A 16,347-nucleotide genomic window follows, 5' to 3' on the forward strand; every position below is an offset into this window, starting at 1 on the left:
CTGATCATGTTACTTTTTTTGTTATGCGCATTATTCACAAAGTGATGCTAATAGGACACACAAGCAGCTTCTGCTTATTAAAATATGTGGCATTCCTATATATTGTGTGTGACCACTGCTGTATCTGCATATGAAAAACTGGAAAACACTAAAGTAGCATTTCTTATGTAGACACAATGCAGGGATTCCACATATTTTAATTATCAGAAGCTGCTTGTGCGTCCTTGACACATCGCTCTGCGAAGAAGATGCATTTTAATGGAAAATACAGGTGTTTAAGCAGCGCTGGTTGGAAAAAAAATGTGTGATCAATTGGAATGGTTTCACAATAGAAGCATACAATTTATTATACACAATGTAGTCAAATGATTAAGAAATGAGCAGTATTTGTATTACTAAGCAATTGCTGTAAGATAATAAAAAATGAAAAAATAAAAAATATATAAAAATTATAAAAAAAATGCTAGTGCACTAGACTAATGTCCCATGATTCCTGGTGTAGTAGGGGGGATATGTGGCAATATTTGTGGGATCAGTCTGTTCATATTATGCCCTTTTTACATCATACCCAAATTATTGAGTGTATTACCGTCCACTGGTGGGTAGTCGTCCTGTGCTGTCAGCAACCTCCTCAGCAGATGTTATGCTGTCCAAGTGGATGTCCAAATTAACTTGAAAGGTGCAAGGCGCTGGCAGTAAATGGAGATACGGCTCCTGTTCTGGAACTAGTGGAGGTTTCAATAAAGGGCTGGTTCGGATAGGTCCCAATCGAGAGTGACAGGAAAACAAATGCCAGGAATCTGGGTAGTACTCCTTCAATAGGGTCTGGGTGGCACGCCTGACGCGTTTCGCTGTATTCCACAGCTTTACCAAAGGATAGGGTGTGTTTGTTCCCAGGGGGGTATTTATACTGCTTCAGGAAGTAGTAATTGATCACATGATACATGGTCACATGGTACATAAGAATGAAAAGGAGGCAAAGTACATTCATATCAACAACATACATAATGGTTTTTTTTATATAAACTTTCTAGAATGGGAGTTGTTTAAGGATATTTCTAATATTATGGTGGTGATTCATTGGTGGACAGAGGTCATGTGTCCCGGCTAGTCTCTCAATAATCTGTGTTCTTACAGGTGTTGTTAGTATTGTTAGCCTGTATTGGCTGTTATACATTCACGTCTGGGGATTCCCAAAAAAAAAACGCCACCAGTGTGGCGTTTATTTACTCTTTCTATAGGTTAGTTGACCAAGTGGGGTGGAAGTGTTAGCAGGAATGCCGCACTTCATTCTCCCTCCAGAGAAGTATAGGAGCATGCACCCGGTGACCGGAAGTGTATACAGCGCACACGCCAAGGACGGAAGTGCGTCATTCGAAGTGCGGGTGTTCCCAGGAATAGTGCCCTGCATAACACTATGGTTTGCCTGCCGGAAGTGGGGCTTTAATGGGACTATAGGATGACAGAAGTGGGGCATATATGCGTCCCATTTTGGATATATAAGGATACATGTACAAAAAAAAGGGTCTTTGCAAAGAATTATTGCTGAAAGTGAAAAAGAAGAGATTTTAATTTTATGTATACAGTGGCAGATTCTTATAATACAAATATACAATATTTGTATGAAATATTTTTGATGTGAGATTGCGTTATCGGTGAACAATTATTTCCATTCAAGTCCTTTAACTGACACATTTCCTATCAAAATATACAGAAGGGAAAGAATGGGGAGAGAGAGGGGCGGGGGGGGGGGTGAATGATTAGTATTCTAACAGCTCAAACTGTTGCAATATGGATTTATTTCGCATAATCTTAGTAAATAGTGATTTATGGCAGAAAAAATAATTTCCTAATCAGTTGTTTATTTTTTATTAATATTTATATTATAAATTCTATGCATTATTTATTTATTGTAAAGGTTCCTTTTTCACTTTTTTTTTATCTCAGTCATTTTCTCCTTTGAGAAAGCAGGGAAGGGGAGGGGGAGAGAAAAAAGGGGAGGGGGGAGGAAGGGAGAAAAAGTGGGGGGAGTGGGGATATATCGAAAATAGGTTTAATTATTAACAGATAGCTTAGTTAGGCAAACTCATAATAGAATATTTAGTTCAACAGACTCCTTTCGGCCTCCTGGATGAATTGAACCTAGTTGATGCTTCCAGAAGACCTCCTGACGGGCAAGGCTTCTAAAGAGGTCTCCCCATCTTGGTGTTGCGGCAATGTGTTCTATCCCGACAATTTTCAATTCTGAGGGGTCCATATTATGGTGAAGGAAGAAGTGTTTTGATACACTATGCGTTAGAATCCCTTTCATAATATTTTGTCGGTGCTCAAGGAACCTAATTTTTAGTTATCTGGTCATGCGACCTACATAGTGAAGGTTACTGATGTCACGGACCCACCGGTCGCCTGCTCCGATACGTCAATCTGAGCAGCGCCGGCCGTGACTGGGGTTCACTCGGGACCCTCGGGTCCTTTCCTTGAGGTACACTGCCACCAGCCAAAACCTGATTTTAGCGCCTGAAACTGCGCAAGGGGCGGCTTGGCTCACCCCTGACCACACAATACAAGATAACAATGGTAACGTTTTCCAGCCTTTCTCTCCTGAGGCTAATGAGTCTTAAGAACACAGAACCAGAACTGGGAATATGTATTATTTATTCCTAGAAATACTACAGAGCTTTAGAAAATAGTTACAAGATTTTACAATGATTTTAAAAGTACACACAAGTTTTAAATGCATATTTCAGAAATAAAATAAAAGGAAAAAAAGACAGAACCGTATCTTACAATCCTGAAGTGGGGGGGTTCTCCACAAGAAATCTCTCGTCGCCTACAGCCTGCTTGCTAGACCCCCAGGTAGTGACATTGACTATAGGGAGAAGAGTCTTAGTTATACCTTGCAGACTCCCTCATCCCTCCCACCCTTGGGATTCCACTCTTTCCATGCTGAAGGAGTGTGGAAGGTCCCTGGCAATCTACAGTCTGCTGTTTTCAAAGTGATTGATCCTCCTTCCTTGCATAGCAGACCCACTGATAAGAGATGTGAAGGAAGGGGACAAACTCTAACCTCTTCTCCTGGACCATGGTTTATGAGGGGCTCAGATCTTATCTTACATCCTGACTCCGGAGGAGTCCACAGATGTCACACTGAGGGAATACAGGCCTCAAACTCAAACCAGGGTCACCTACAGTTTACATACAAGACATGTCCTGATTCCAATACTCACAGGAGACATAACTATTACACCAATATCAGACATACATTGATTGAACAGATAATCATAACAGGAGGCATACATTAATTTGATCGATCACCTGATTTGATCGTTACACCTCCCCCTTTTAAAATGGCGCACAGAGGCGGTGACCCACGTCACCGTCTCATCACTGCGCTATTAACTACATCACCTGGACAGGTAGCAGTGGTCTCTGTGCTGAGACAGACTGCCACTGATTCTGCGGGATCTGTACTAACACTTCACTATACTTGACGTCTGTCATGGCACCACCTGACGCCATAGCCGTGGCTAGGGTGGGCAATGGGCATAGTCCCTGTCCCTCTCGCAGGAGATGGCAAACTAAAAGCACACAGGTGTCCTCGAACCCATAGTCTGTGAGCACACTGATATAGTGGGAGCTGTGTCCATCCTGGCTGGTATTGACACAGCCCACCACAGCTGTGCGTCGGACTCCTGGGCACGGATTCTCCCCTGCAGCTGGCAGTTTGGCCTTACTCACTGAGATCAGTACCAGACCATTCCGCCACACCCCAAATGGCCATCCCGCCGGGACTCGTAACTCAGCGCGTTTAACTATACCACAGGTGTGGGGCATTCTCCCAGCACTATATACAGACTTAAAAATGTCTTCCCAGCACCTCTCCTGAGCTGACTGACCCCCCCTCCCCTTCACTGGGGGGAAGGTCCACTCACTCAACACCTCACACCTCATCCTTTTGTGAGGAGATTCGCCCTCTGTGTCTGGGTGTGTGAATTGTGAAGGGGGGCACGTTTCTGCAAGGGGGAATACCAGCAGGTCCTTGTCCCCTGTCTTGGGAACATCCCAGCTCAGCTTTCCTGAGGTTAATATAGCTGAGTTTACCTGTGCTTCGCGGGCCCTCCCACCCTTCTGGTTACACGCAGCAGCTTCCCTACTAGCCACTGGCTCTATTCCTGACACAACCCTCTCACTGTACCCAGGGGTATCTTTCCCACTTCCCAGGTATGGGGCAGCCTGTGCAGGGTTGATTCTCAGTTCTGCGTGGAAAGCCAAGCTTTCCATGGCAGTCCAGGACACCTTCCTGAGCCTGACCTTCCCTCCCAGACCCGCAGGTTCTGTGGCTGGGGTGGTGCCACTGAGGTTCTCAGGAGAGGCATCCGTTATCCAGTGAGGCTGGAAAAATGCACTCTCTGGAGGGTTCTCAGTGTCTGGAGGGAACCCCTGCTGTGTTCCTGTATCTGTTCTTGTGTGGCTACAGTAAGGAGGGGGGTTTGGGGGGAAAGCTGCAGTAAGGGACACTCTCTCCCTATCTGACAGTTCCACAGTGCACACAGGACCCACCGGGTCACTTATTATACCTGGTACCACATTTCCCACAGTAGCGCAAGACATCACATTATCAACAGTAACATCAATATCATAACCTGGGGAGACATCCTGCAATACCTGCAAATTAGCCTGTGCATCTTCCACAACACATGGGGCCCATCCTGCTGGCTTACAATTGCACCATGGCAAACCCGCTATATCTGGATCCCATTGTCTCTGAGCAGGAATGGGGTTATCTGAGCATGTTGTCACCAGTAACTTATTGGCAGGTACGTGCTCTGCCTGCAACCAACTCAGATCTGTCCCATTTGTGCAGTTAGCGACCCCTGGCACGATGTCACAACCAGACATCACTGGAGGAACAGGGTTAACTTCTAGCACAGCAACCTTAATGACATCACCAGCAGCACTCCTACCACTGGTAAGTGAGGGTGTCTCATTCCCAACTAGATTAGGGCATTCATTTAACCCCACAAACTGGCAAGGATTACCCACTATACCTGTCTCTAACTCACCCTCCACCTCTACCGAAGGTACGGCACTATCACAGATCATCCCAGGGGCTTCACACAAAATAACAACATTGCAATGTTCAGCATGGTTACATACTACCTGAGATGCATCATATGGTTCAGAAGGGTTAGCGACAGATATGTGTGGAGTTAATAAAAGTCCCACATCAGTAGTCCCACACATACTTGTGTGCATACAGTCAGAAAGTCCCATTCCTATTTCCGACATAGTCTCTCCCCTGCATACTTTCACTATGCAGCCAGCCTCTTCCGGCAACAAATCTGGAGCAACGGGTGGGAACATGCTGCTCACATCTTCCAGCAGTTTAAACTGGGCCTTGTGATGTGAGGTCTCCTGAGCAGGCTCCATGACTGCTGTAGTAGGCAGAGGCACCTTGCCCTGGTGGGGCACCCCTGGTGAGAGCAAACTGCTGACATCCTCAGATTCTGCTTCTCCCAGCCGTTTAAACTGGAACTTTGCTTTCAGAGCTGGTAACAGCAGCTGTTCTAGGCGACGCCACTCCACACCTATCCGGCGGCACTGATCTCCCCAAAATGGGGTATCCAGCTTTCTCCAAGCATCGACCTCCTGCTGCGCAAATTTGTAACATTGTCCCAGTTCTCTCAGCAGCACCCAAGGAGACGCGGATGGACCCCAGAAACGAAATGCTGCACGATACTGGCTGAAGGCATTGCACCCATCGTCCCTGGCCTGGGTGAGCTGCGTGATCATCTCCCCACAAGTATGGTTGTGGCAGGAGATACCTTGCAGCTGGCATTCTTCCGTTAGTTCCTCTGTGCTCAGTAGGGTAAACATATCATCATCCTCCACTGGGTCAATATACCCACTGGGCTCTTCTGGTGCTGTAGGGGATTGGTACTCTGCAGTCTCCCTGACTGCCACACATCCTACAGTCTCCCTGGTGCTAGCAGAGATGTCACCTCTCTGAGCATCGGTTGTAGTGTCCAGGGCCAGCTCATTACTCACAACCAAGCTGACACTCACTTGGCTTCCTCTGTCTGCTTCCAAGACAGGGAACTGTGCATGACGCGGTCCGGTGAAATTCGCGTCAGCGGTGATTTGGGACCTCTGTCCCTTGTTAGGCTCCCCATGATTGATAACAGAGTCCACATCATGATCCAACACATTATTTACTTCCGCAGACAGTAAAAGTTCAGTACGAAGCCCATCTCCTGCTAACTCAGTAGCCACGGCAGATAAAGTCTCACGTAAAGGTTCGCCATCATGATGCTCTGTATCATTCTCCACTGGTTCACCAACAGCGATCAGGCCTCTGAGCCTCCCCAGAACCAACTGGTACTCACGCTCAGCCTGACGCTCTGCAGCCTCACGTACGGCTTTGCGCTCCTCAGCCTCTCGTATGGCTTTGCACTCAGCAACCTCAGCCTCTCGTCTGGCTTTGCACTCCGCAGCCCCTCTGTCCACAGTGGCTTTGCGCTCCGCAGCCTCTCTGTCGACAAAGGCTTGGCAGAACTGCACCAGCTGCAAAGCGAATACGGGGTTCACATTCTTAATTTGCCTGCTAGCAGCTAGAAGGTCGCTCTGCAGTGTAGACTTGCTGGGTCCAGCAGAAGTGTTTGACCCTGGCACGGCATCGTTTGTACTGTCCAGTGCTGACTGAGCCCCTGGGGTAGGATTGTCCATGGACTGGTTTCCTCCAGCAGCTAGAGTCCGATCGGCATCCACTAGTGCCTGAATCATACGTTTTCTACTCTGGCCAGACCAAGGGATATTCCTCTGCACACACACGACCGCCAGGTCATCTCTCCTCATCTGCTGGTAATCAGCCATCCGGAGTCTCACACTTGTCAAATAAAATGATAGGAAAGAAAAACAAGAGAAGGGAGGGGAACAGAAATTGCACTCACTGTGTGACTTTTAAAACTATAGTAAAGCTCTGAGTTCTGATTCTGGTGATGTGGGTATTTCTCACAAAATTCTACCCACACTCACTTAAGTTCTTAAAGAGAAAAATGAATTCTCCACCCCACCGCTTGCCACCAAATGTCACGGACCCACCGGTCGCCTGCTCCGATACGTCAATCTGAGCAGCGCCGGCCGTGACTGGGGTTCACTCGGGACCCTCGGGTCCTTTCCTTGAGGTACACTGCCACCAGCCAAAACCTGATTTTAGCGCCTGAAACTGCGCAAGGGGCGGCTTGGCTCGCCCCTGACCACACAATACAAGATAACAATGGTAACGCTTTCCAGCCTTTCTCTTCTGAGGCTAATGAGTCTTAAGAACACAGAACCAGAACTGGGAATATGTATTATTTATTCCTAGAAATACTACAGAGCTTTAGAAAATAGTTACAAGATTTTACAATGATTTTAAAAGTACACACAAGTTTTAAATGCAAATTTCAGAAATAAAATAAAAGGAAAAAAAGACAGAACCGTATCTTACAATCCTGAAGTGGGGGGGTTCTCCACAAGAAATCTCTCGTCGCCTACAGCCTGCTTGCTAGACCCCCAGGTAGTGACATTGACTATAGGGAGAAGAGTCTTAGTTATACCTTGCAGACTCCCTCATCCCTCCCACCCTTGGGATTCCACTCTTTCCATGCTGAAGGAGTGTGGAAGGTCCCTGGCAATCTACAGTCTGCTGTTTTCAAAGTGATTGATCCTCCTTCCTTGCATAGCAGACCCACTGATAAGAGATGTGAAGGAAGGGGACAAACTCTAACCTCTTCTCCTGGACCATGGTTTATGAGGGGCTCAGATCTTATCTTACATCCTGACTCCGGAGGAGTCCACAGATGTCACACTGAGGGAATACAGGCCTCAAACTCAAACCAGGGTCACCTACAGTTTACATACAAGACATGTCCTGATTCCAATACTCACAGGAGACATAACTATTACACCAATATCAGACATACATTGATTGAACAGATAATCATAACAGGAGGCATACGTTAATTTGATCGATCACCTGATCTGATCGTTACGGTTACACCTCAGAACATATATGATATAAGTGGAGTTACAGTTTATGAATTGTGTTAGGACATAAGGTTTTTCTTTTTGTGAAACTTGATAAGTCTTTGTGTTCATCATATGTGTGCACGTGTTTCATTTATAGCAGCTTTGGTTTGGTTGGAAGCCATGTGTTCATAGAATCCGGAATCTGATCTATATTTTTCAAAAAGCTGGGAGCCAGTTTTTTGAGAGTGGTGTTCTTCTTGAAGATGAATGGGGGTTCAACTAGAAGGGATTGGTTCAGTATTGGGTCTTGTTTGAGGATGTTGTAGTTCTTTTTTTATGATTTTTGATCTTACTGCTTGCACTGTTATAAGTGGCAATGTACGCCAGTTTTCTAGTCAGAGGTCTTTGAGGGCCTTCATCCTATCTTCTATTCTTCCCTTTAAGGAGTTGTTCTCTTTCGCAGTTTTGTGATTCCATGTATGCTTTCTCTCTTAGGCCTGGAGGATAGTCTCTTTGTAAAAAGGCGGAAGTCATTTTTTTGGACTGGAACATGAAATTTTGAGTGTTGGAGCATTTCCTTCTCAGACATGTAAACTGACCTTTAGGTATTGCTCATTTCCAGGGGAGGTCGTGCTCACTTTGAAAGTGTAAATAGGCATTTATCCCTACTTCTTTGTTATGGTTCTTTGTGGCTATCTGATTTCCCATGATCTCCAATGAGATACCCAAAATTAAATATTGGTGGGGTGAAAGTGATGGGTGAACTTGAAATTATTATCATTGTGATTTTAAATAGTCTACAAAAGATTGTTCTGAAAGTGCATCCCCATCCCAAATAATAAAAAGGTCATCGGTGTACCGCCCATAGAAAACCAGGCTTGCGCCAAACTCTCTCCCCCAAATCAGTTGGTCCTCAAATTGCCCCATATATAAATTGGCGTAGCTTGGTGCGAACCTGGTTCCCATTGCGGTATCCATGACTTGTAAATAGTGCTTGTCCAAAAAAAGAAAATAATTGTGTTGTAAAATAAAAAAAATAGCATCCCGAAGAAGGTGTTGGTGTTCCACTCTCAGGTCATTATCCTTACCTAGCCTTTCGGCTATAGCTTGGACTCCTAAGTGATGTGGAATATTGGACAATAAGCTTTAGACGTCCAAGGTTAGAAAATGTAAGAGCTTTTCCAGGTTGGTTAATAGAAAAAATGCTCAGTGCTACAGTCCCACTATGGAATGGAGCAACTAGAAGGACTGTTTAACACACAAGGAGGCTGGATGTATGTGGACACATCTGTACACAAATATAACATCATGGTCAGTGTCTGTGATATTTGCTATTGTGTATAAATATACATCTTATACAATAAAAGCAGCGTTATCCTGGTAACCGTTATGCTTTTACATATTAACTTTCTTACAGGACATATAAGGAGCAGGATTCAAATGAAGAGGACGTGGAAAGGGAAATTGTTCTCCGCTCAAGCCAACTAAATACATCATATCTCCTTACACCTCAGGAGGAGGAACAAACACTATTTTATTTTCTGGATAGAAGAAACCTTCAGCAACTAATTTGTTCTCACCTCATATATGATGAGTCTCACAGGAGAGAATCCACATGTGTGCTCTGAGTGTGACAAAGGCTTTATATATAAATCACAGCTTCTCATACATCAGAGGAGTCACACTGGAGAGAAGCCATATAAATGTTCTGAATGCAGAAAATGTTTTTCCCAGAAGTCAAAGCTTGTCATACATCAGAGGAGTCACACAGGAGAGAAGCCATATAAATGTTCTGAATGCAGCAATTGTTTTACCTGGAAGTCACCTCTTCTTCGACATCAGAGGAGTCACACTGGGGAGAAGCCATATAAATGTTCTGAATGCAGCAAATATTTTTCCCGGAAGTCACATCTTGTCCAACATCAGAGGAGTCACACAGGAGAGAAGCCATATACATGTTCTGAATGCAGCAAATGTTTTTCCCGGAAGTCACATTTTGTCCTACATCAGAGGATTCACACAGGAGATAAACCATATCATTGTTCTGAATGCAGCAAATGTTTTTCTCAGAAGGCAGATCTTGTAAAACATCAGAGGAGTCACACAGGAGAGAGGCCATATAAATGTTCTGAATGCAGCAAATGTTTTTCTCTGAAGTCAGATCTTGTCCGACATCAGAGGAGTCACACAGGAGAGAAGCCATATAAATGTTCTGAATGCAGCAAATGTTTTACTCAGAAGTCACATCTTGTCCGACATCAGAGGAGTCACACAGGAGAGAAGCCATATAAATGTTCTGAATGCAGCAAATGTTTTTCCCAGAAGTCAGATCTTGTCCTACATCAGAGGAGTCACACAGGAGAGAAGCCATAGAAATGCTCCGAATGCAACAAATGTTTTACCCAAGAGTCACATCTTGTCCAACATCAGAGGAGTGTGTTGGCAGTATTGATAAACAGATGGACAGACAGCACTATATGGGGTATATACAGACAGCGCCATATAGAGCAGATTGGAGGTGGTATACACAGACAAATGTATGCATAGAATATCATAAGGGGGTTTTGACGGATGGATACAGTAGGTGACTAGGACAGACAGAGCACCATATGGGGAAATAGCTTGCCAGGAGAGGGCATACAGACATTCTCTGTTCTCTGCCTCCCTTCCTGTGCATGTACACTGCTGGGCTCTGCCTCCCTCCCTGTGCACGTACACTACTGGGCTCTGCCTCCCTCCCTGTGTACATACACTGCTGGGCTCTGCCTCCCTCCCTGTGTACATACACTGCTGGGCTCTGCCTCCCTCCCTGTGTACATACACTGCTGGGCTCTGCCTCCCTCCCTGTGTACATACACTGCTGGGCTCTGCGCCTCTCCCTATAAATACACTGCTGTGCTTTGCCTCCCACCCTGTGTACATACACTACTGGGCTATGCCTCCCTCCCTGTGCGTACACTGCTAGGCTCTACCTCCATCCCTGTGTACATACACTGCTGAGCTCTGCCTCCCTCTTTCCCTGTGTAAGTAAGCTGCTGTGCTCTGCCTCCCTCCCTGTGTATGTACACTGCTGTGCTCTGCTTTCTTCCTGTACATACACTGCTGGGCTCTGCCTCTCTCCCTGTGTAAATACTCTGCTGGGCTTTGCCTCCCCCTCTGTACATACACTGCTGGGCTCCGGCTCCCTCCCTGTGTTTGTGCACTGCTGGGCTCTGCCTCCCTCCCTATGTACATACTCTGCTGGGCTCTGCCTCCCTCCCTATGTACATACTCTGCTGGGCTCTTCCTCCCTCCCTCCCTCCCTTTGTACGTGCACTGCTGGGCTCTGCCTCCCTCCCTCTCTGTGTACGTGCACTGTTGTGCTCTACTTTCCTCCCTGTACATACACTGCTGGGCTTTGCCTCTCTCCCTGTGTCCATGCACTGCTGTGCTCTACCTCCCTCCCTGTGTATGTACACTGCTGTGCTCTGCCTCCCACCCTGTGTATGTTCACTGCTGGGCTCTGCCTCCCTCCCTGTATACGTGCACTGCTGGGCTCCACCTCCATCCCTGTGTATGTGCATTGCTGGGCTCCTGCTCCCTGTACATACACTTCAGGGCCCTGCTTCCCTTCCTCTCTGTGTTTGTGCAATTCTTGGATCTGCCTCCCTCTCTCCCTGTGTACCTACACTGCTGGGCTCTGCCTCACTCCCTCTACATACACTGCTGGTCTCTGCCTCCCTCGCTGTGTCCGTGCTCTGCTGGGCTTTCCCTCCCTCCCTCTCTTTGTACATGCACTGCTGGGCTATGCCTGCATCCCTGTGTACATACACTGCTGGGATCTGCCTCCCTCCCTGTGTTCATACACTGCTGGGCTCTGCCTCCCTCCCTATGTATGTGCACTACTGGGTTCTGCCTCCCTCCCTGTGTATGCACAATGCTGGTTTCTGCCTCCCTCCCTGTACATACAATGCTGGGCCCTGCCTCCCTCCCTCCCTCAGTACTTGCACTTGCTTCCCTCCCTGTGTACGCGCTCTGATAGGCTCTGCCTCCCTTCCTCTCTGTATATATGCACTGCTGGGCTCTGCCACTCTCCCTGTGTATGTACACTACTGGGCTCTACCTCTCTCCCTCCCTGTGTATGTGCACTGCTGGGCTCTGCCACCCTCGCTGTGTACATGCTTGGCTCTGCCTCCATCCCTCTCTGTGTATGTGCACTGATGGGCTCTTTCTTCCTCCCTCCCTGTGTATGTACACTGCTGGGCTCTTCCTCCCTCCCTGTGTACATACACTGCTGGGCTCTGCCTCCCTCCCTGTGTACGTACACTGCTGGGCTCTGCCTCCCTCCCTCTCTGGTAGGTGCACTGCTGGGCTCTGCCTTCTACCTCCCTGTGTACGTACACTGCTGTGCTCTGGTTCCCTCCCTGTGTATGTACACTGCTGGGCTCTTCCTCCCTCCCTGTGTATATGTACTGTCACAAATTACCCCTGTTGGGGCTGTGTGAATGCAGCCTGACTCCTGTGTCCTCAAGGTGCAATGCAGCTGTTGTATAATTAGACCAATAGCTCTGGACCTTGTTTCTCAGGCTGATCATCTGTAGTAAGTCCCCTCGTTAATGGAGCTTAGGTATTCTGATTGGGAGTGTTCCCTTTATCTCCCATGCTGCCTTTCACCCAGAGGCCTGTGATTGGTACAGTCTATCTGAATCTGTTCTCTGGTCATCAGCCATATTCCTCAGCCCTCCTGACCCTTCCTTGGTCCAGTGTTCCTAGTGCTTTCGGTTCTGCAGAGGATTAAGTGCTGGTTTTTCCATCTACAGTATTTCTGCTGATCCCTGTTAGAGTGTATATGTATGGAGTGATATGGGGTTTGCCATCCAGCCCCACACGGGTTATATTGTGTATTATTAACATCTTCATGCATTGTTGCATTTATGCCAATAGCAAGGACATACTGTCTTCTGTGTTTTTGTAGTCAGTGTGGTAGTGAGGAATTACTTATTTGGTTGCATTGTTGCATTCCTGGGAGTTCAGTGGGGGATTGCTCCCATATTCTTCCACTTAACTCCCTGGTGTTTCTGACTTAAGTAGGGGTTACTTATAATTGTACGTTGGTCTGCTGAAGGATCGCTTCCCGTGGAGTAAAGCCGTGCCACATTTTGCTTTGTTTCCCATTTCAGTGGGTTTTAGTTAGTTTCCCACTTGTCCGCTCTGGAGGTGTTGTGCATCTTCTTTCCTTTCAAACTCCTGGTGGCACTGGGGTTGTGGTGAACCTAATTTACCCCTTTTATAGTTGAAGTCTTAGCTCTGCAGGTGCCTATAAGCTCTGGAGGTATTAATAGAGTTAGGATTGGGATTGTGGCCTTTCCATCCCGGTAACCTTTTGTCTGAAATCCCAGCAGAGTCCTAACCAGTACACTGCTGGGCTCTGCCTCCCTCCCTCCCTCCCTGTGTACATGCTCTGCAGGGCTCTGCCTCCCTCTCTCTCTGTGTATGTGCACTCCTGTTCTCTGCCACCCTCCCTGTACATACACTGCTTGGCTATGACTCCCTCCTTGTGTACATGCACTGCTGGGCTCTGCCTCCCTCCCTGTGTATGTACACTGCTGGGCTCTGCCTCCATCCCTCTCTGTGTACACTGCTGGTAACTTCCTCCCACCCTCTCTTTGTATGGGCACTTCTGGGCTCTGCCTCCCTCCTTGTGTATATGCACTGCTGGGCTCCACCTCCCTCGCTGTGTGCATACACTCCTGGGCTCTGCCTCCCTCCCTGTGTACGTGCACTGCTGGGCTTTGCCTCCCTCCCTGTGTGCTTGCCCTGCTGGGCTCCGCCTCTCTCCCTGTACATACACTGCCGGGCCCTGCGGCCCTCCCTTTGTATGTGCACTGCTGGGCTCTTCCTCCCTCCCGTTGTACATGCTCTTTTGGGCTCTGCCTCCCTCTATCTGTGTATGTGTACTGCTTGGCTCTGCCTCCCTCTATCTGTGTATGTGTACTGCTTGGCTCTGCCTCCCTCTATCTGTGTATGTGTACTGCTTGGCTCTGCCTCCCTCTATCTGTGTATGTGTACTGCTTGGCTCTGCCTCCCTCTATCTGTGTATGTGTACTGCTTGGCTCTGCCTCCCTCTATCTGTGTATGTGTACTGCTTGGCTCTGCCTCCCTCTATCTGTGTATGTGTACTGCTTGGCTCTGCCTCCCTCTATCTGTGTATGTGTACTGCTTGGCTCTGCCTCCCTCTATCTGTGTATGTGTACTGCTTGGCTCTGCCTCCCTCTATCTGTGTATGTGTACTGCTTGGCTCTGCCTCCCTCTATCTGTGTATGTGTACTTCTTGGCTCTGCCTCCCTCTCTCCCTGTGTATGTTAACAAGTATTTATTTTTACAGAGTGCAGTGGAATTACCTTTGGAGATCCTTCCAAGCAGCCGGGCCCCATAGTAATCTCTATAGTTACACCACTGATTATAGGAACCCTGTATGCGGCCTTGTACCACCCTACAGGTCTCCTCTGGTCTCTCTCCTTTCCCTCATGCCTCCATATTGCTGCCTTACCTCATGCACTCTGAATACTATGTACTACCTGTATCACATAGTAACCAATCATTATTACATGTGTTAGGTTGCTGACACTAGACTGCTGATAGTGGATTTCTAGTTGCTATGGGTTACAGCACATCCTTCCTTCTCACATGTTATTAACCAGGTCTGATGGAGAGCCCATTGTGTAATAGGCTAATACTAACATCCTCCATAATAATTAGCAGCCCAGTAACAGTATACACGTTACTATGACACAGTATATACCGATATAACCTGCATGTAGACTGAAGGACGATGTTCTAACTAGAGATGTGCGGGCTCGGATTCCCCAGATCCGACCCTGCACAAACAGTAGCAATCTGAGCCCGGGTCCGAGCACCGCTCTGAGCTTCCCGTCTGATTCGGATCCAGGCACGTGGGCAAAATGTCATTGCCCGATGCTGGATTCTCGCGAGATCCGGACCGCTATGTAAATAGCAAGTGCCCGGCACCATTTGTCACTCGTGAGTTAGGAGGGTTAGGGATAGGAGTGTGCTTAGTACTGTGCAGAGCTTTGTTAGGTTAGGTAGGTTAGGGACTGGAGCTGTGTTTTTATTTTTGCTGCTGGGGCAAAAGTCAGTGCCTACTAATGCCACTGTCTGCTCTGCTCTCTGCTGTTGTGTGCTCTGCACTGCCAGTGGCTGGCTGCCAGCCCAGTCAGTATTACCTCTACCTGGCCACTTCAATCAGAAGTGTATATGACTGTGCAGTGTACACTGTTGTTAAACTTATTAACCACTTGTATACCAGTCTGCTGGTGCATCTGCTGGTGTATTTTTTACCTCCCTGCTGGTGTATTTTTTTACAGCCTTATATAACTAGTAAAGATATTCTCTGCTGGTGCATCTACTGTACTGAGTCTGACATATAAATAAATATTAATGAATTAACAGTGTACTGGTGCATCTACTAAATAAAATAATATCTCTGCTGATGCATATTAATTATACTGCCGTGTATATATAATATCTCTCTGGTGGGGCATAATTAATTTACTGCCATATATATAATATCTCTCTGGTGGGGCATAATTAATTTACTGCCGTATATATAATATCTCTCTGGTGGGGTCTAATTAATTTACTGCCGTATATATATAATATCTCTCTGGTGGGGTATAATTAATTTACTGCCATATATATAATATCTCTCTGGTGGGGTCTAATTCATTTACTGCCATATATATAATATCTCTCTGGTGGGGTATAATTAATTTACTGCCATATATATAATATCTCTCTGGTGGGGTCTAATTAATTTACTGCCATATATATAATATCTCTCTGGTGGGGTCTAATTAATTTACTGCCATATATATAATATCTCTCTGGTGGGGTCTAATTAATTTACTGCCATATATATAATATCTCTCTGGTGGTGCATAATTAATTTACTGCCGTATATATAATATCTCTCTGGTGGGGTCTAATTAATTATACTGCCGTGTATATATAATATCTCTCTGGTGGGGTCTAATTAATTATACTGCCATATATATAATATCTCTCTGGTGGGGCATAATTAATTTACTGCCATATATATAATATCTCTCTGGTGGGGCATAATTAATTTACTGCCATATATATAATATCTCTCTGGTGGGGCCTAATTAATTTATTGCCATATATATAATATCTCTCTTGTGGGGTCTAATTAATTTACTGCCGTATATATAATATATCTCTCTGGTGGTGCATAATTAATTTACTGCCATATATATAGTATCTCCCTGGTGGTGCATAATTAATTTACTGCCGTATATATATAATATCTCTCTGGTG

The 16,347-nt window shown here is 46.4% G+C and overlaps 1 protein-coding gene across 1 annotated transcript in view; it reads left to right on the plus strand.

Annotated features, from left to right (window-relative positions):
* The window catches only part of LOC146075994 (uncharacterized), a 30,698-nt gene extending 15,237 nt beyond the window's left edge, over window positions 1-15,461 (plus strand). Inside the window, exon 3 of the mRNA XM_083185751.1 lies at window positions 9,428-15,461. Within this exon, the coding sequence (XP_083041877.1) occupies window positions 9,598-10,383 (786 nt within the window). The 5' untranslated portion in view covers window positions 9,428-9,597 and the 3' untranslated portion in view covers window positions 10,384-15,461. The remainder of the gene's footprint in view (window positions 1-9,427) is intronic.
* The last annotated feature ends 886 nt before the right edge of the window (window positions 15,462-16,347 follow it).

The sequence above is a fragment of the Crinia signifera genome, chromosome 4 (assembly GCF_055691185.1).
Source record: "Crinia signifera chromosome 4, ASM5569118v1, whole genome shotgun sequence".
NCBI lineage: Eukaryota > Metazoa > Chordata > Amphibia > Anura > Myobatrachidae > Crinia > Crinia signifera.